General features: G+C 41.4%; 1 protein-coding gene across 1 annotated transcript in view; it reads left to right on the top strand.

Annotated features, from left to right (window-relative positions):
* Window positions 1–20,972, top strand: part of Nlk (nemo like kinase) — a 59,356-nt gene that overhangs the window by 23,672 nt on the left and 14,712 nt on the right. The window contains exons 3-6 of the mRNA XM_029545702.1: window positions 13,469–13,575; window positions 15,240–15,325; window positions 17,546–17,755; window positions 20,775–20,876. Coding sequence (XP_029401562.1) covers window positions 13,469–13,575; window positions 15,240–15,325; window positions 17,546–17,755; window positions 20,775–20,876 — 505 coding nt within the window. The remainder of the gene's footprint in view (window positions 1–13,468; window positions 13,576–15,239; window positions 15,326–17,545; window positions 17,756–20,774; window positions 20,877–20,972) is intronic.

The raw sequence follows: 20,972 nt of genomic DNA, 5'->3' as shown, positions 1-20,972 counted from the left end.
ATGCTACTGGTTCTAATGCTTTGCTCTATGCATGTTGTTAAATATTAATACCCCTGGATCACATAATTGCCATAGGTTTAATGTTACATATCTAAGTGGAACTCTTTTTCCTCTTACTGATACTTACTTAGAGGAGGCAAGAAAACCAGATGGTAGAAAATAGGATTAGGTTGTACTGGGCTTGGTGGTGAAAGCTACTTAGGAGGCAGAGGTAGCAACTTCAAGGCCTACATGGACTACAAAGTAAGTTCAAGGCCAGCTATTTTTATTGTGTTTGTCTGCTCGTGGGGGAGGGGTGCTCACACAGAAGCTAAAGAACAACTTGCAGGAGTTGGTCCTTTGTCCTGGCATCAGGTGCCTTTGCCCACTGCACCACTTTGCCAGCTCAGGCTTTGGTTTTGGATGTGTACAGTGCTCAATTGCAAGATGCTAACCTGTAGCTGGTTGTTACCACTCTCCGCCCATGACTACAAAACCTTTTGCCAATGCCAGGAATTTACTTAGGAAGCTCCCTGAGCTCTCACAGAGCTTAGCTGTTAGAGTTGTTCTCTTTTTTAGTTTTAAGTTTGTAGGAAACCAACTATATCGGCCTACTTATTTTTTTAAGATCTATTTATTTAAATAAGTGTTCTATTTGTACTATTTGCCTTCATGACAGAAGAGGGCATCAGATCCCATTATAGATGGTCGTGAACTACCTACCATGTGGGTGCTGGGAATTGAACCCAGGACTTGTAGAAGAGCAACCAGTGCTCTTAACTGCTGAGCCATCTCTCTAGCCCACCTACTTACTTCTTAAAGTGACTCATTCCCATAGAAAACTCTTTCTGGCACAAGAGCTTTTTGTACATATGTGACTGAATCTAGAGGAATGTACCTATGGTAAACATAATGTTTTCCAGGACCAGAAGAGCTCACATGAGACCACATTAATACACGAATCACACAAGCTAGAGAGATGGGCCATCTCAGTGGTTAAGAGTACCTACTATAGAGTGAGTTCCAGGACAGCCAGTGCTACACACAGAAAAACCTTGTCTTGAAAAACAAAACAAAATAAAAACAACAACAAAAAGAGTCCCTACTGTTCTTTCAGAGGACCCAGGTTTAATTTGCACTATCTACTTAGTGGCTTATAACTATAAGTAACCCAGGTCCCAGGGGATCTGACACCCTCTTCTGGCCCCTGGCCACCAAGCATGAATGTAGTAAACACATAATTCATGTGGGCAAAACATCTGTACACATGAAAAATAAAATAATTTAAAAATAAGAATAAAAAGTGTACTGCAAGGCCAAAAGTTAGAAGATCGTGAGTGAGTAGTCAGGAGTGGGCACGTGTGTAACCTCAGCCTATGGGAGACTGAGACAAAGACCAGCCTGAGCATAGGGTGAGACCTCTCTTCCTAAAGAATGAATCGTTCTTTCCTCCTTCAGCAGTGATGCTCTTTTGTTGCCTGGTCTTTCATTTTGAAATCCCACTGGCTCAAAAGAACTACGTAGAACAGTTGTCAATTTTCTTTTTACTTACATTCCTCTCCTTCACCTGGCGTCTTTTCCCCACTGAACCTCAACACACCTGGTAGAAGGGAAGAGGGAAGAACAGGGACAAGCAATCCTGAGTTCATATTTTAATCCCCTGCCCAGCTTGCTAACTTCTGACCTTGAAAAGGTTCCTTGATGGCACTCCTTACTGGTGGATGAATTATGTATGTCCAACATCTGGCACAGCGCCTGGTACTGAGACTTAATAAACTCTCCCCTTTCTCCTCCTTGTAAGGATGATAATGATGGCTGCCACCTCATTCCTTTCCCCTTTGTGCCAGACACTGTGTGATTCTAAACACAGTTGCTTAAATCCTGGCCAGAACATCATCATGCCTATTTTATAAGCACAGGAAAGTTACATAACTTGCCTAATGTTACCAAGCTGGTAAATGACAGAGTCAAGATTGTAACCCTGACCATCACAGCACCTCCCACCAGCTAAGTCTGTTCAGCTTCTCATTTTCAAAGATCAGTTTCCAAGCCTTTTTCCCTTCGGCAGTGTAATTATTTTGTTCTTCGTTTGTCATGTGGTTTTATATTTCTGGGGTTTGCTTCATTTTTTAACAAACAGGGTATAGTTGAAAACAAGGGCTGGGCTCTAGCACCAGAGGTCTGTTTCGAGCTGATGTGACCTCTGACTCATTCGTTGACCCTTCTAGACTCCCTGCGTCTCTATGGGGTGATTTTGAAAATAGGGCTAACTTCTTTGAGTTAGTGGGAATAGACAGAACAAAGTAAACTGAGGTGCGTAACAAAAGGTGAAGACTGTAGCAACCGTTCCCTCTTTTGGCCAAGCAACTAATGATGTTCCCTTGTTGTCCTTACCCTGCCATTCTTGTGTGTATGCAGTATCAGTCTCTCCTCAGTCCCTTGACTGTTTGCTGTGCATTCATCCATCCTCTTTCTCTGTCATTGAGCTAGCATACTCTCTACACCCACTTGGTACCCAGTCAGTATTTATCAATGCTAATGATGATGGTTAAACAAAGATGCTCTTGGCATCAGTCCTGCAGCCTCCGAGACTGCTTGAGTAATCATGACTTCCTAAAAACAGAAAAGCACTCATCATCTTACTGTTAATAGAAGGTCAGAATTTGATGTCAGCGCTTGTTTCTGTGGTGATCGTGTTGCCTATTTTCTGCAGAATTATCCTTGACAGTTGGGGCAGTCAGGATTTTGGCATGGAGCTGATTATTGTGAGTTCTTAAATGACTTCCTAAAGTAGATGTAGCATTCTGGGGATGGGTTAAGTAAATATTGATCATCGTTCACGTTTGTCTTAATTGAGGCAAGAGGTCAGGGAAGGCTTACTGTTAAGGCTCTAGATTAATTTTCTAATCTTCTCATAATCTTTTCTATCAGAGTAAATTATCCAGAGCTGTTTTACTTCTGAACAACCCTCCTCCCTCCCCTCCCTCTCTGTCCCACCTCATTTCCTTGGTCCCCAGAAGCTTCTCTAACCCTGTTTTTCCTCTGCTTCTGTCCTAAGCAGCCTTTGTGGCAGTCTGGCAGGAAGTGGTGTTTTGTCACTGTCACCCACAGCCCCAGTACTGGCACTTAATGTGCATTATTCTAAAGAATGTCTGTCATTGGGGTTGAGTTTATAACTTCATTACAGGTGCTCTGTTTACATGATTTTTTTTTAAAGATTTATTTATTTATTATATGTAAGTACACTGTAGCTGTCTTCAGACACCCCAGAGGAAGGCATCAGATCTCATTACAGATGGTTGTAAGCCACCATGTGGTTGCTGGGATTTGAACTCAGGACTCTTAACCATTGAGCTTACCTGATTTTTAAAGATCATTTTTACGTAACCGTGTGCATGCTTTTGTGTCTGTGGGGGAGCACATGCACATGGGTGCTGTTGCCTTCAGGTCAGAAGACTTGAGCAGCAGATACCCTGCAGCTGGAGATGAAGGGATTTTCTAAAAATGGTATGTAAATGTCTTTTGCAGAGAAATACGAGCATGTAGCACTAATTCCCCATATGTGACAGTTCATTTGATAGAAAGTAAAGACTGATATTTGCTTCTTCTTTTTTCTTTTTCTTTCTTTCTTTCTGCTGTTGGGTCCTGGAGGTTGAGCCATGGCCTTGTATGTGCTCTTTTATGGAGCTGTTCCCCCACCTCTCTACTTTGAGACAGTCTCACTGAGTTTTACAGTCTGGGCTTGAGCTTACTGTGCAGCACAGGAAGGCCTCAAAATTGGGGTCCTGCTACCTTAGCACCCTGAGTAGCTCATGACATCAGTGAAAAACACCTCAAGCCCAAGAAGTTAACTGTGGTAACCATCCTTCTGACTCCTGCCACTGCACTGGGGTTCTGGTGACAGAACCCCAGGGCCTTAACCCTGTCTAAGCAAGCACTGTGTTTCTAAAGGAAATCCCCAACCCGCTTTTATTTATTTTATCATCTAATGACTTCCAGACTTACAGGAACTTTGACTTCTCATCAAAGGCTTGGCTTAGATTTCTAATAATCTAATTTATATTTTTTTTTTCTGTTTTCCTATTAAGGGCCAGTAAACCCCCTCTATTTTACTGCAGCCCAAAAATTACCCTGGAATCCATTGTCTTTTTTTTTTAATTATATGTGAGCACACTGTAGCTGTCTGTGCACTGTAACTATCTTCAGACACACCAGAAGAGGGCATCAGATCTCATTAGAGATGGTTGTGAGTCACCAAGTAGTTGCTGGGATTTAAACTCTGGAAGAGCAGTCAGTGCTCTTAACCGCTGAGCCATCTCTCCAGCCCCATCTTGTCCTTTTTATACACACATGTACTTATTACGTATGTTGGGGGAAGGGAGCACGGTCATTTTTATTTTCTCTCAAAAGTAATAGAGACTATGAAGTGATCTGTGATTTACATGGATGGAGAAGTTATATAGATGGATTCATGAATTTTCAGAGTTGTAAAATTTGACTAACAGAATAAAATGAACAAGACTACAGGCAGTAGATGCTCAAGAGGTAGAAATAAGCAAAGAAATAGTGAAATAGACTTGTACCTGAGATACTTTGTAATTAATTAATTTAATTTAATTTTATGGGCATTGATGTTTTGCCTGCATGTGTCTTTGTGAGGGTCTAGATCCCCCGAAACTGGTACAGACAGTTGTGAGCTGCCATGTGGGTGCTAGGAACTAAAGCTGGGAACCACCTGGAAGAGCAAGCAGTGCTCTTAACCCCAGAGCCATCTTCCAGACCTCCTGAGATACATTTTAACCTTTGTTCTTTTTTCAGTTACTAGCGGAAGGGTAGCATCATTTGATATATCAACTTGATGTTCTGCATTGAAAAAGCAAAGAATGCCGGGCGTTTAATCCCAACACTCGGGAGGCAGAGGCAGGCAGATTTCTGAGTTCGAGGCCAGCCTGATCTACAGAGTGATTTCCAGGACAGCCAGGGCTACACAGAGAAACCCTGCCTCAAAAAAACNAAAGAAAGAAAGAAAGAAAGAAAGAAAGAAAGAAAGAAAGAAAGAAAGAAAGAAAGAAAGAAAGAAGAAAAGAAAGGCAAAGAGTCAGACTTCAATATCATTAAAGCAGGTTTAAACAGTATTGTGTCAGGCATCTTAACATCTCCCAGACCTGGTATATTTATTACTTGTAAATGGAAATGTCTCCATAAGATTGGTCTGTAGGCCAGCTGGGGGTGTGGGGGGGAGCATTTCTCTTAATTGATGGTTGATGTGGAAGGGCCCATTTTGGGTGCCCTGAGCTGGTGATCTTGGGTTTGGAAGAAAACAGACTGAGCAAGCCAGCATTTCTTCATAGCCTCTGCATCATTTCCCTCATCCAGGTTTCTGCCCTGATCTCCCTGCAGGATGTAGCTGTAGGATGTTCTCCAAGTTGCTCATGGTCATGGTGTTATTTCATAGCAGTAGAAACAAAACTATGACATTTGCATGCCATGGTGATGCTTGATTCACAGCGTAAGGTTGAAGGTGTATAAAGCAAGTTCCGGTGGCGAAAGCATGGATTAGGAGTCAGGAAATCTCAGACCATGGACTGAAGCAATGGGTCAGTAGTTTAGAACATATACTGTTCTTCCAGAGGACTTGAGTTAAATTCCCAGCACCTTGTTCAGCAGGCTTTCCAACCTCTGCAGGTACCTGCACTCATGTGCTCCATCCACCTCACCACCACCCTGCATTCACAAATATGCAATAATAAAATAACTAATAGAAATGACTCTTTAAAAAGAATTAGAAATGTGAGGTAGTCTTGGCTTTGTCCTGACTGGAAATGGGACCTCTGCTAATTAACATAAACTCTCCAGTCTAGTTTTGTATGTCTGTTAAAGTAACATCCTCTGGCAACCAGTATTTGAGAAAGCAATAAAGAACCTTGAAATGGTAACGCTCAAAAACGAAATCAACTTCTTAAAGCAACACAGAGACACTGTTGTTTTGTCTCAGTACCAGAAGCCTGAGAACTGTGGTGCCTGCTCCCAAACCCGATTGTCATTATTCATTTGCATCCTTCATTTTTCTGAAGCAAATCAGTACATTTTGAAATTCATATTTCATGGAGCTACTTAACTAATTGCTGCAATCAGCAGCAATTTATTTTATAGCAGGGCTGTTCAAACCACTCTGAGGTTGGCACACCATGCACAGTGTGTTTTTAATGATCTTATTTTTAATGACAAGTTTTTAATCTAGGAAATGGTTAATCTGCTAATACTCTCCTAGAAACCTAAGCACTGGTTCTATAGGTCATCTTTACCCAATGATAACTTAAAGGACCATCACCAAGTCATTGACCCAGTAGGTACACCAGCTGTTAGAGAGGCTGTCCCATTTAGAAGGACCAAGAGAGGGTAATAGTACCCTGGTTTTACTCTTGTGTGGAGACCCTCATTAAATTACTCAAACAATAATCAGATAGATGCTGTTCAAGTTAATGGCACCTCTGAGGCCCTGTCAAGAGAGTTTTATTTAATGTGCAACAGACCTGGAGTGATGCAGGTGCCGTTTCAGGCCCTCATTTAATTTAAGCTGCTTTAGTTGGCATGGCAACTAGTTTAGACATCTGGGAAACATTATGCTGGGGATTGAGACTTCAGAGGATTTTAATAGAGCAAAGCAGAAACCTTATAATGCAGTATGTATTACCTCTGGGTTTTTGCAGATACAGTGCTTGATTTTCAAATTTGGGAAATGTTTTCTGAGAAAAAATTTAAATGTCCTGGTGGTTGGATTGTTTGTGTGATTATTTTTATTTTATTGCTCCATTCATGGCATAAAGATGTGTTTCTCTTTAGACTGTACTATGCTAAACTTAAAGCATGAGAAACCTCAACTTTCTCTGTTTTAATAATTTTTTTAAAACCTCATATATTAAACTTCTCAGTATTATATGTTCAGAACCAATTAAAGGGAGTGAAGATGTTTCTTCACAGAGGTGAGCTGAAGAACAGAAAAGTCGGCAGGTCTGTTATTTTGCCTGGACTTCTGGCTTAGCTAAAACTTACCCAGTCTATCATCCTCTTATGAACAAGACATGAACAAATTAAGTAATAAGCTTTCATTTTAATTTCTCTGTAAACACTTTCCTAGAAGGTTGTCTGGAAGGGTTTTCAAGTCCCTGGGCCCTGAAGACAGTGACATAGTGATATAGCTACTTGGATTTAGCAGAAGAAACTCCTGATGCTTCCGTTTTGTGAGAAAACGTGCACATGAATCTGTGGTCTTAGTTTGGAAGACCCAGCTTGTTTCAAGTCATCCTCTATTTAGTGGTATGAAATATTTGTCAGTATTGCAGTTCAGGTGTGAACTTCATCTTGTCTTGGTGTCTGTAATGGTGTGGAGGAGTTTCACTCTTTTCAGGAAGGTTTTGTTTGGGTTGGTTTCTTCTTCTTCTTCTACTGCTGCTGCCGCTGCTAGTTCTGAAAGGAGCATTTAGTTATAAAGTACCTATTGTGGCCAGATAACAGCAGGTAAGGGTGCTTCCTGCTCTCAGAGCGTTCCTGAATTCAGTGTATAGCATCCACATCTGATCGTTTACAACGGCCACTTTCTGGAAAATGCAGTCACCCTTAGTAGAAAGCACACAGTGCCCTTCCCTCTGATCTCTGTTGCTGGCTCTTGTATCCGTTTTTTCCTTCCTCAGTTCAAGGTAGATTCACCAAGTGCTAGTTGTCCTTCTGCTCACTGGCACACCAGCTGTTGCACTAACCCTGAAGTTTCTGGTGTCACAGCTGGGCTGCCAGTCCTATAGTGTGGAAGGCAAGAAAAGAACATTGAGTGCTGGGGAAGGGAGCTGTAGGTTAAGTAGGTAGACAGGACTAACATCCCACAAAGATAAGTGCTTCAGTGAGTGTGTCCTTTCTTTAGGACTTGTTTTCTCAGAATAAAACCTCAGCGTGACAACTGTCTTACTCCCTTGGGGCACTACAAAGATGTCCTGAAACTGCATAGCTTATCAGCAGCAGGAATTTGTTCTGGAGATGGGAAGTTCAGTGTTGAGACACCTGATGGATTTGGTGCCTGACAAAGGCCTTCTTCACTAACCTACAACAGTGGGACTGTGCGGCTAACGAGCTCCCTCAGGCCTCTTTATGGGGAACTAATCCCATGCATGAGGGCTCTGCCCTAATCACCTAATCACCTCCCAAAGGCCCTCCCTCCCAGTATTCTGGAGTTAGGATTTCAGCATGAGAGTCCTGGGAACAGCAACATCCAAATCCATGGAACACAATCATGGCATCTGCTCAGGTTCTTCCATTTCACTTGGTTTTCCTCTATGTAATGTTCTTTTACTTGGTCTCTGAAACTTAGAGAGCCAGCACAGCTCAAGGGTTGAAGCCAGGAGTCATAGCACACACTTGTAATCCCAGCACTGGGAAGCCTGAAGCAGGATGAAAGTTGGAGGCAAGCCTTGACTGCATGCATGTAGTGAGACCTAGTAACAAAAATTCTGTGTGTGTGTCTGCTTAACTTGGTGCAAAATTGTAGTGTTTTTCTATTTCTGTCCTGTGATTAGTATTTCTTAGGAAAAAAAATTAGTATATTCAGAAGGGTTAATATCCTTACTATGGAAGTCAGGTTTACAAGTGAAAATGCATTCCAGTAGAAAACACAGCAAAGGGGTAGAGTGTATGACTCAGTTGTAGGATTGCTTGTCTACTATCTTAGGGTGAAACAACAGGACCAGAAACAAGCTGGGGAAGAAAGGGCTTATTAGGCATATTCTTCCACATCACTGTTCATGATGTCATAACATGAACTCAAACAGGGAAGGAACCTGGAGGCAGGAACAGATGCAGTAGCCATGGAGTGCTGCTTACTGGCTTGGTCCCCATGGCCTGCTCAGCCTGCTTATAGAAGGCAATACCACCAGTGCAAACTGCCCCCATGCACCATGGTATGGGTCCTCCCATATACTTACTAATTAAGAAATCGCCCTACAGGCTTGCTTGGCTGCAGCCCAACCTTACATTTTCTCAGTTGAGGCTCCCTCTTATCAGAAGCTTGTGTCAAGTTGATATGAAGCAGCTAGCCCACTAGCATGTCTAAGCCCCTGGGTTGCATCCCATGAACAAGGCATGGTACTCATCTTTAATCCCAGCACTGAAGAAGTGTAGACAAGAAGAACAAGAGTTCAAGGTCATCCTCAGCTTCACAGTGAGTTTGAGGCCCTCTTTTTGAGACATGAGAGCCTGTCTCAAAAATATAAATAAATAAATAAATAAATAAATAAATAAATAAATGGATTGGGGAATGTGCTTACTGTAAGCAAGAGGATCTGAGTTCTGGGGTTCAGAACCCAAGGTTACCGTTGGCTACGGAGCAAGGTCAGTCTTCGTTGTGTGAAATCCCGTGAGAAAAGAAAATTGGAAAAGGACAAGATTGGCTCTCTCACTACCATGTTCTTTTTTTTTTTTTTTTTTTTTTTTTTTTTTTTTTTTTTTTTTTTTTTTTTTTTTTTTTTTTTTTTTTTTATCACTACCATGTTCTTGTCTCTGGCTCCTGCTCACACCTAACAGGTACTTGTCACTGGTCTTCAGCCTGAAACTTTCTGTCATCCCTTACTACAACCATACTAAAAGTTCAGACTTAAAAAGCAGAATCCTTAGCTGACTGTAATGAGAATGGAAAACAGGTTGATTCTTAGAGGATGTTAAAAGGCTAAGAATTGGAGGCACCAGGTGCCTCCTCAGAAAGCAGGGATGCAGATGAACCACAGAGGACTGATTACATGCCTGGGGGGAGCAGCAAGACACTACATCATCCTGCAGCCTGCAAGAGAGTACAGGGTTGTTTTCCTGCACACAGCATGCTCATCCACGACGTCTCTGACTCCTCGCCTCACTCACACAGTCTGCGATTCTAATGGGGCTCTTTTCTGGGAAAATGAGTTCACTTGAGAGGATCCACACTTAATTGATGTGCCTTTGGATAGCGGTAACATAAAGCTTCAGGAGAAACGCGTGACACAATTAAAAGAGGAATATTAAATAAGTACTTAATATTTAAGATTTGAATAGCATGAGAAATTGCTCACTACATTTTAAACCTAAAATGTCCTATAATTGTACTTCGAAAAATCAATCAGATTAACATAAAGCTGTATATAATGTTTGTTTCAAGGTTGTTTAAAATACAAAAAAAACAAAAAAACAAAAAACAAAACCAAAACCAAAAACCTTAGATTTTCAACAAGATGGATTAATTAAATGAAAATTCTGGAAATGAATGCAGTAGCATAAACCAGTACTCCCGTTACTTAGAAGGTAAAGGGAGGATAAGAAATACAAGGTCATCTGCTGCATCCTGGATCCAAGGCCAGCCTGAGCTACATGGGACTTGCCTGAGCTACATGGGACTTGCCTGAGCTACATGGGACTTGCCTGAGCTACATGAGACTTGCCTGAGCTATGTGGGACTTGCCTGAGCTACATGAGACTTGCCTGAGCTACCTGAGACTTGCCTGAGCTACATGAGACTTGCCTGAGCTACATGGGACCAGCCTGAACTATGTGGGACTTGCCTGAGCTACATGGGACCAGCCTGAGCTACATGAGACTTGCCTAAGCTACGTGGGACTTGCCTGAGCTACGTGGGACCAGCCTGAGCTACGTGGGACTTGTCTTTTTTTTTTTTTTTTTTTTTTTAAGTATAATAGCAGGTTTATTGGGGGTTAGGGGTGGGACAGCTCTTGGGCTGGTTCACTGGTCCTAACGAATGGGGCCAGGAAAATCGCCATGCAGACTGAGAGACAAGGTGGGGGCAGGGAGTGTGGCAGAAAGAGCATGTAGAAAGAGGGAATGAGAGAGACTCTTAAAAGAAAAAGTGACTTAGCTCAAAGAGGCAGGGTCCTGGGTAGATCTTATCTTTTATTTACTTGATTTCATTTTTTTTTTTTCCAAAGAACCCTTTTTTATTTTGCTTTGCTTTTGTTTTTCAGGAGAAAAAAAATCTTGAAAACTTCAAAATTACCAAAAATAAAGATAAAAACATAATTCTTAGATTGTTCAGCTTCAACAAATAATCATTTTTTTCCAGTCTTCTCTATTCCTACACCCCACCCCTTGGCGGGAGCTGGAGTGTTTTAAAATAGATTCCAAGAATCACATTGCTTAACTTATAAATGCTTAAGTATGTGTTTCTGCTAAGTACCTCATCATACCATAATGAGTGTGGCATTGTGGCACCTGACAACATCAGTTTAGTTCTCCTACAGTCCTCAGTTGCCTCCAACGTCTCTCTTTGAAGCAGGTTCTAAATGGACTCCACATATTTGTACTTGGCTAAGTCTCTTGTTCCTCTTCCATCCCCAGCATTCCTTCCTGCCTTCCCTCTATCCACTTTTCCAGGAGGCAGATAAGAAAGCATGTTAGTTAGGCTACATGACAGTGCTGGTTCTCTGGGAAGGGGAGTAGGGCTTGGTTAGTGTGTGATCGTCAAAAGTGACCAGTGCCAATTAATCCCACCATTCTGGAAGCAGAGACAAGCAGATCTCTTTGAGTTCAAAGCCAGCCGGAGCTACATAGACTCTGTCTTTAAAAACAAAACAAAACAAAAGCATTTTTTTAAGCTATGACTGCTCATCGCCTCCTACCTGGGCAGCACTGGGGGTGAGGGTGTCCCCAGCCTGCTTGCAGCTCTCTCTGCTGAAGGCCTGGTTATTTAGAGTCCTTGAGTTCTCTGACAGAAACCTTAAACATTATTTTGTAAACAATAAATGAAATGCCAATGTATACATAAAAACAAAACGTCGTGTGCTGACTGCTGTGTTTAGGGATCTAGAGCTATCATTCAGAGAGACAGCAGCAGCTTGATGAGAAGAGGCCTGATGGTAGCTAAGCTCTGAAGATAAAGCCAGCAGGGCTTTCCCATGGAAAGATGGAGAGACATAGCAAGGATGACTAAAGGTTTGTGTTTGGTGGTGTGAAAGAAAGGAGTGTCTGGACCTGAGTATTCCAGAGGGTGAATGTGCAGAAGGAAAGGGCTGAGGACCAAGCCTGGGATGTTCCTGCATCCAGAGGGGAGGAAAGGAGAAAGGTCAGAAGAGCCAGAAATACCAACCAGTGAGAGCAGAAAGCCTCCCAAGTGTCCCGTATCCCTACCTGCCACACACACACACACACACACACACACATCTGAAAGCAGCAGTTTTCAACCATGTACCACATGTTAGCACAGATTCTGCCCTGCTTCTGTCTTGTCTTTTCCTGCTCACTTTAAGCTGTGAATTGAAGATTACCTGAAGAAACATTCCAGGGGGCTGGAGAGATGGCTCAGTGGTTAAGAGCACTGACTGCTCTTCTGAAGGTCCTGAGTTCAATTCCCAGCAACCACATGGTGGCTCACAACCATCCGTAACAAGATCTGGTGCCCTCTTGGAGTGTCTGAAGACAGCTACAGTGTACTTACATATAATAAATAAATCTTTAAAAAAAAAAAAAAGAAAGAAAAGAAACATTCCAGTTAAATCATGACATCATGCAAACTTTTAATGAGTTTTTTAAAAGTATCTTTACATTTTTTTTAAGATTTATTTATTATTATATCTAAGTACACTGTAGCTGTCTTCAGATGCACCAGAGAGGATTCCAGATCTCATTATAGATGGTTGAGAACCACCATGTGGTTGCTGGGATTTGAACTCAGGACCTTCAGAAGAGCAGTTGGTGCTCTTAACCACTGAGCCATCTCTCCAGCCCCTTTAATGAGTTTTTAACCACATCCAGGGTAAAGCATGTCTATTATTCTAATACAAATATAGCAAAAAAGGGGATTTCTTAATTTCTGTAACATTTAAGTGTCTTGTAAAAATTCTGAATTCCACCTTCCCATGGCTACCCAATCTCCATCCAGCTTTTTGTCATTTGAACAAAAACCTGAGACTACATCTGTGTACAGAGTACCAGGTTTTCATAAATATGCAGAATTAACCAAGTGGAAGGTTACATTGCTCTGATGGGGGGAATCTTGGATTTGAATTACCCATTGCATGTGCTTTGGGCAGTACCATGCTTTATAAAGTAACACAGCCACTGTTGATGGATGGATTATGAACTTTTTTGCTGGTGGTTTAAAATGAACCACTTTTAAATTTAAAGGGCATTCCCATTATTAGCCAAAACCTTGAGACTAACAGATCTTCACCCTTTGCCTTGGCCTGATTGTTGTTTAAAAGTATTTACTTTTAATTTTCTCTTGTGTAATAATGGAAGGAGATGGTTTGGTTGCTTACTTCAGTTCTAAAACTTGTACATCCTTTTAAATTTAGGCACTGTTTAATCCTGTAGTCGCTGGAATTCTCATCTTTATCGGCCTGTCTAGAAGCTAGCTGTCTTCAAACTTCCCAGCCTTAAAAATGGATGTTACCCTTTAAATCTGATGATGACAATGACAGGGTTGGGGGTCAGTTCTCTGGCATCTCCTTAACTTAACAATTTCAAGATATGTTGTCACAGAATTGATGCAGAGTGACCTACATAAAATTATCGTCTCTCCTCAACCACTCAGCTCGGATCATGTCAAAGTTTTTCTTTATCAGATTTTGCGAGGTAAGATTTCCCTTATCAAGGAAAAGACAGTGTGGTGGTATAAATGAGACATTCTGTTCTTTGTTTGAACTTTATCCTGGCATCCAAGCCTTCTTCCCCAAAGACATTTTTGTTTTAACCAAAATTGTTTTGATAGTTTTGTGTTTGATGTTAAGCGGCGTGGGGGTTAGAAGTGCTAGGTATTGAACTCAAATCCTTGAGCATGCTAGCCATATTCCTGTCAACAAGAGGCTTTTAAGGTGGCCATATATTTTTTTATTTTTATTTTCATCAGGGCAGAGAAGGCAGGCAAGTGGATTGATTTATCTAGGAAGGCAGGTAACCAACAGTTGTCACAAATCCCACTGGCTGCCTTTAGCTCTTCACAGAGTATGCATCAGATAACTAAAAAGTGACTGTTCTCAATGGAAGACATCCATCCTTCAAGCCAATAACTGGTGGGCTTTTCTGAGTGATGCCTGCCATAGCCGAGTCCCACTCCACTCACCATGACCCCTAAAGCCCAAAGCAGATGGAGAAGCCAGTGGACATGCCCACTAAGTAACTTCTGACTGCCCATAAGAGCACAGGCTTGGCTGAGAAGCAAATGACTGGTTCCTCCTCTAGCCATCAGCTGTGTCCACAGTTCTATGGTGACAAATGGAGAATTACTTAAAACTGAAACCACTTTCTTGTCTGGTGAAATACATTTTTCCCAATATTCATAGAATTAAGTTCTAGAAAGAAATAGAAAATCAAGGTCTTCCAAGCAATATTACAACAAAAAAGTTCACCTGTGTTAAGTCTGTAGATACTCTGTAGTAGGGGGAAATGGGAAACAATCTTGGCCCATCTACAGTTGAATACATTTTACAGCTGGGCCGTGGTGATGCATGCCTTTAATCCCAGCACTTGGGAGGCAGACGCAGGTGGATTTCTGAGTTCGAGGCCAGCCTGGTCTCCAGAGTGAGTTCCAGGACAGCCTGGAACAGGCTACACAGAGAAACCCTGTCTCAAAAAAACAAAAACAAAAAAACAAAAAAAAAAAAAAACCAAAGAAAAAGAATGCATTTTACCACATTCTTTTTCAAAAGATTGTAACTTACACTGCTACTGAAGACCAACCAGTCTTTTAAGATGTCAAATTATTTTGAGATGATTAAGTGCCCTCCTGGCTGTCAGTAGTGGCTAGGGCTGCTGACAGATCTGGGCAGGTCCCTACATTTTGTCCTGTCACTGAAATGCTTATCCTAAGAAAGGCCTCCTATAGGTTAATGGAGACTTCTGTGTTGGAGCAGGATCAGAGTCACAGGTTGGGAGTATCAATAGCAGAACTCCATCCAGTAGCCACGCTGAGGAGCAGGTCAAGGATATTGGCATGACCAGCTTTAACTGTAGGACCTGACAGACTTACCTGTGCTTCAAGCTATGTAATCTTTTAAATTATAGACATTGTCTCTGGCATGTGCAAACTGTGACATTTTACTGCAAGAAAATTACAGTGCTTTGAATGGGACTAAGCCAAGCTTTTAGTAGTATTCTTTAGTTTTTGTTTAGGGAGTGATTTTAAATCTTTTAGTTTGTTTCTATTTAAGGTTTATTTTTTTGTGTGTGATCACTGGTTAAGTAAAAGGAATTTTAAATATCTGCAATTAAAATTGTGTTTTTCTGTTTGTTTGTTTCAGGTTTGAAATATCTCCATTCAGCTGGCATTTTACACCGAGACATTAAGCCAGGGAATCTCCTTGTGAACAGCAACTGTGTTCTAAAGGTATCTTTGCAGTTATTCAAGGTCCCCTACTTTATGGGAAGTATAGAAAGCACTTTTCTTCAGCCCCATCTCTCATCAGGTCCATTGGAACTAGTTTGTGGTCCTGGCTCTTTTTTTTAACCCCAGAATCTTCTCCCATGTTCCTTCTGCATGTTTAAGTCTTTCTTTCTGTCAGATCAGGGCTCATGATGTATAACTTTACCTATCTAGCTAGCTAGCTATCTAGCTATCTTAGAGAAGAGGTCTCACTGTGTAGCCCTGGTGGGTCTGAAATTCACCATGTAGATCAACCTTCAAAGGACATTTTCTGTTGATCTGTCACGGCTGTTCTATTAATTAGCTGAAGTCCTTTATCCAGATTATCTTTAGTGCTGTGGTAATGTGTAGCTGTAGAATAGGTAACTGAAGGAAAATGTCCTTTCTGAGTGTCCATCCTCATGAAGCCCTCTTCTGTTGACTGGATTGATGTAGCTTAGACCAGCCTGTTCTATAAAGTGAGTTCCAGGACAGCCAGGGCTACACAGAGAAATATTGACTCAAGAAAAAAAAAAGGAAGAAAATTAGAAGATGGCATTTGTGCCAGGCTGAACAAAATATGCCTCTTTTATTCTAATTTCTTCCGTGAGTCCATCCTGGAAATGGCTTAGTTAAGCTAAATTATGTGTTGAGCTATGTTTGGAGCTCATTGGTTTTGATTTTTGTTTAATTATTGGTTTAGAATAGGCTAAAGTATTTGTTTTCCTGTTGCTGGGCATTGAACCCAGTCCCTTGCACATAAAAGCAAGTGCTCTTCTACTGACCCACATTTCCAGCCTGGAGAAAAAATTTTTACAGATGCATAATTTTAAAGGGAGCAGATCATAATGATCTATAACTCTAGTCCCAGGGGCTCTGATACCTTCTTCTGCGCTCTGTGGTCCACACTCTGTGTGGACCAGGCACACATGTGGTGGACAGACATACACACAAGCAAAAATCTGATGTGCATAAAATAATACAAAATTTAAAAGATGCATAATTTTATATAGAAACATTGAAGTTAGAATTTCTTTTATCCAAATAAGACCATATTTTTATAGTGATAGGAATATCCTATACCTATATCATTTAAGACTTTTTAAAGTTCATGAGTAGTCTATCAAGGTTTTTTTCATATATGTGTAATGAGATTTCTTTGTTGCTGCTACTGCTTTTCCAGATATAAATGTGTTTGTCTAGCTGAGTCTCCTAGTTTGATTTCCATTATTATGATTTAATAAAGACTATAACAGGGGCTGGAGAGATGGCTCAGCATTTAAGAGCACTGACTGCTCTTCCAGAGGTCCTGAGTTCAATTCCCACCAACCACATGGTGGCTCACAACCATTTGTAATGGGATCTGATGCCCTCTTCTGGTGTGTCTGAAGACAGCAACAGTGTACTCATATATATATAAAATAAATAAATCTTTTTTGTTTTGTTTTGCTTTTTTTGAGACAGGGTTTTTCAGTGTAGCCCTGGCTGTCCTGGAACTCACTCTATAGACCAGGCTGGCCTCAAACTCAGAAATCTGCCTGCCTCTGCCTCCCAAATGCTGGGATTGAAGGTGTGCACCACCACTGCCCGACAATAACTACATCTTAAAAAAAGAAAATTTTTTTTTAAAAAATCATTTAAAATAAAATTTTAAAAAAGACTATGACAAAGAACTTGGGAGATGGGGTTTATTTGGCTTTGCATGTCCAGGGTCACAGTCTCTTAAGGGACACCAAGGCAGAGTCTCCAGGTAGGATCTGAAGCAGAAGCCTTGGAGGAGCGCTGACTGACTTGCTCTTCCCGGCTTGCTCAGCCCGCTTTTTTTTTAAAACCAACCAGAGCTACCTGCTCAGGGATAGTATGGCCCTCAGTGGCCTATACCCTTCCACATCTGTCATACACACACACACACACACACACACACACAAAGCCCACAGGCCAATCTTATGGGCGTATTTCCTCAACTGAGTTTCCCCTATTCTCCAATATGTCTATGTTTGTCAGGTTGACAAAAACCTAAGCACAACACTGGGCATGGCATGGTGGCACATGCCTGTGATCCTAGCTCTTTGGAAGTACACGACAGGCTCAGGTGTTGAAGGTCATCCTCAGCTATACAGCAGTTTTAAAACTACACTGTCTCCAAGGTAAACAAAAGAAGGTTGGTGTCTGCTTGATAATGTCTTAACTGTCCTTTCTACTTAGATTTGTGATTTCGGATTGGCCAGAGTGGAGGAATTGGATGAATCCCGTCATATGACTCAGGAAGTAGTTACTCAGTATTACCGGGCGCCAGAGATCCTGATGGGCAGCCGTCATTACAGCAATGCTATCGACATCTGGTCTGTCGGGTGCATCTTTGCAGAGCTACTGGGCCGAAGAATATTGTTTCAGGCGCAGAGTCCCATTCAGCAGGTGTGACTTTGCTTTACGGCTCTATTTGCTTTTCATTCAGCTATAGATTTGACGGGAAAGCCATCTAGCATACATCTTGCGTTTATTCAATGTACTGTCTTAATTGACTTTTGCAAATTCAAGTTCACTCAAGAGCCAGAAAGTTATAAAGTTGGAGATTGCAGAGGTTCATTCTGCAATTTGGGAGCCTATTAGAGAAAGCGTTGGCTTTATTACATGCACTGGTGTATAGCAGCAGACTTGGCTCTACAATTGCATAGGTATGGTTTTGAGTCGTTAGAGGGCATCTGTTTCTTCCAGCTAAGTAGCTGACTTTAAAATATTTTGATGACTTAGCATACTTTTCCTTTGTGTGTAAACTATATACTTTTTGTATATATGTATAAATGTTCAAATCTGAACACCAGAAGATAATTAAAATAGAGTTTCAAGAAAACATTTGGGGGCTGGTCCTGAATTCAATTCCCAGCAATCACATGATGGCTCACAACCATCTATAAAGGGATCTGATGCCCTCTTCTAGTATGTGGATGTATATGCAGCAGAGCACTCATACAATAAATAAATTTAAAAAAAAAAAATCATTTGAAGCCAGCTGTCCTGGCACACACCTTTAATCCCAGCACTCCTGAGACAGAGGCCATTAGGGTTTCTGTGAGATCCAGGCCATCCTAATCTACGTATCAAGTTTCAAAGTTTCAGGAACTCTAGAACTGTAGTAAAACCCTGCCTCAATAAAAAGAGGGTAAGGTGGAACTAAAGGCTCACACTTGGCTGTATTTTTTTTTTTTTTTTTAAGATTTATTTAATTATATGTAATTACACTGTAGCTGACTTCAGATACTCCATAAGAGGGTATCAGATCTTGTTACGGATGGTTGTGAGTCACCATATGGTTGCTGGGATTTGAACTCAGGACCTTTGGAAGAGCAGTTGGTGCTCTTACCCGCTGAGCCATCTCACCGGCCCAAGGCTCACACTTGGAAGGAAGAGGCAAGCACAGCTCTGAGTTTTGAGGCCAGCCTGGTTTACAAAATGAACAGCCAGGGCAACACAGAGAAACCCTGTCTTAAAAAAAAGGGCGGGGGTGGGGAGAAGAAAGGAAGGAAGAGAAAGAGGAAGGAGGAGAAAGGGATTGGGAGAGCTGCAGTGATACAGATAGCTTAGTGGTTAATACCACTTGCTATTCTTCCAGAAGACCTGAATTTGGTTTCCAGCATCCATGTCTGACGGTTCATAGTTGCCTATGACTTAAGCTCTGAGGCATCTAACTGCACTGACCTTAAGGAGTCTTGCATTCAAGTGCACACACACAGACGACACACAGACAGTTAAAAATAATTTTTAGGTTTAAAAACAAAGTGAGCATTGGTGGCATATGCATTGAGTCCTTGTACTTGGGGGACAGAGGCAGTGGATCTTTATGAGTTTGAAGCCAACCTGGTCTACATAGAAATGTCCAGGATAGCCAGGGCTGTATAGTGAAACCATAAAATATATTTTTTATTTATTTATTTATTTTTTTAAAGGTGGCATCTTAGTGTTAAGAGCACTGACTGCAGCTATGTGACAATTGACAACTGTCCGAGGGAGTTCTGACACTCTCTTCTGGTCTTCAGGCACTACACTGCATGCACTTGTTGCACAGACAGACATGCAGACAAAAATACTCATAAAAATAACTCTTAGAATAACTTTTAGATAATAAATTTTAGAGGAAAAAAAAACACGTGGAGCTAAGTGTAGTATCTCAGCACTTGAAAGAGTGGGGGGTCTTTGTAACAGGGTCTACCAAAGTCTGAGCTTTCCAGTTTTACATAACCACTAGGAACTCATCTACTTATCATCAGTGTGGGGGGTAATAATGGTCACAGGAAACAGGTGTTTTCTATGGAGATAGCCTAACTTCTATGTGGACGTAGTTATTTTCTCTTGCATTTTCTGTCTTTGAGAAATGAGTGAGCTGGGCATTGAACTGCAGCAGACTGTCTCAAAGTGTTCCTCTTCCATAGATCTGTCCCGTGTTAGTCTGCAGGTATCCACTGAGCCCTCAAGTTCTTCTGCTGTCAGAGTGGTTGTCAGAGCCCTGACGGTGTCATAGACACACTTCCCAGAGATCCGAACCTCAGGGGGAAGCCAGTTTCTCAGGCACTCCCATTACTCGAACACCAGTGCTGATGGCTGCCCTGTAGTTAGATAGGGGCAGGAAGTGGTGTTCTGTGGGCATAAATTTCCCATCCTAGGGAGATCCAAATGAAATGTTGCTGTTAATTAGGTTATAGAGTCAGAACAGTTTGAGCACCAAAAAATTGGTGAGGTGGTTTGCTGCCTACAAAGACTTGTTCACAGGAAGACCGTTCTATCAGTTGCCTTATCATGCCCAGCTCGATAAATGTGGTCCCATGTGGCACCATGGATTTCTAAGTTCCACAGTTTTCTGTCAGTGTAAGAGGTTTCTAGAATGTAAAAGATATGTGCTGGTCTAAACATTGAGTGCTTACCTTTTATTTCAAGAGTGAATGCTTTGGGTATTTATTATATTACATGTATCTGATGTGTAGATTAGCCCCTTGAAGAGCTTGAATCCATTTGAAGCATTAAAATTGATTCATTAACTGTTTGAAAAGAATAGTCTTTAGACACTGCCTGCAAAGATTATAAATGCTATGGTTTTAAAGCAGTGGGGCCTAAAGATACAACTCTAAAGTTACTCTAGTCTAAGAGCTCTAGTTTTCCGTGAATGTGGCCCAACTGGCCACAAACTCACAATCCTGTCTTAGGCTCCTAAGTGGTAGAAAAACAGGTATGTACCACCTATCTTGATTTTAAAAAAAAAATAGGCCAGAAAGTAAAAGAAAGAGTGCTTATCAGAGCTTACTTGCTTACTTGAAGGTGTTGTAGTTGTTCTAAGGTTAAAAAAAAAAGTGACATTCATTTTCATTTCTAAGGCTGCAACTTAAGTCTAATGAGAAGCCGTTCTGTGATCTTCTGTCAACCTGTATTTTATGTTCTCTCGCAGTTGGATTTGATCACAGATCTGTTGGGCACGCCATCACTGGAAGCAATGAGGACAGCTTGTGAAGGTGCTAAGGCACACATACTCAGGGGTCCTCATAAACAGGTAAAGAGGGGAAGTCTCTCTGGCAGCTTGCCACAAGGGAAGAATTTCTATCCCAGAGATGTTGCTTATAGGTTTTAGACACATATATTCATGGAC

This window comes from Mus pahari, chromosome 14 (genome assembly GCF_900095145.1).
Source record: "Mus pahari chromosome 14, PAHARI_EIJ_v1.1, whole genome shotgun sequence".
Classification (NCBI taxonomy): domain Eukaryota; kingdom Metazoa; phylum Chordata; class Mammalia; order Rodentia; family Muridae; genus Mus; species Mus pahari.
The sequence above is the reverse complement of the archived record's forward strand: the minus strand, read 5'-3'. Positions and strand labels throughout refer to the sequence as shown.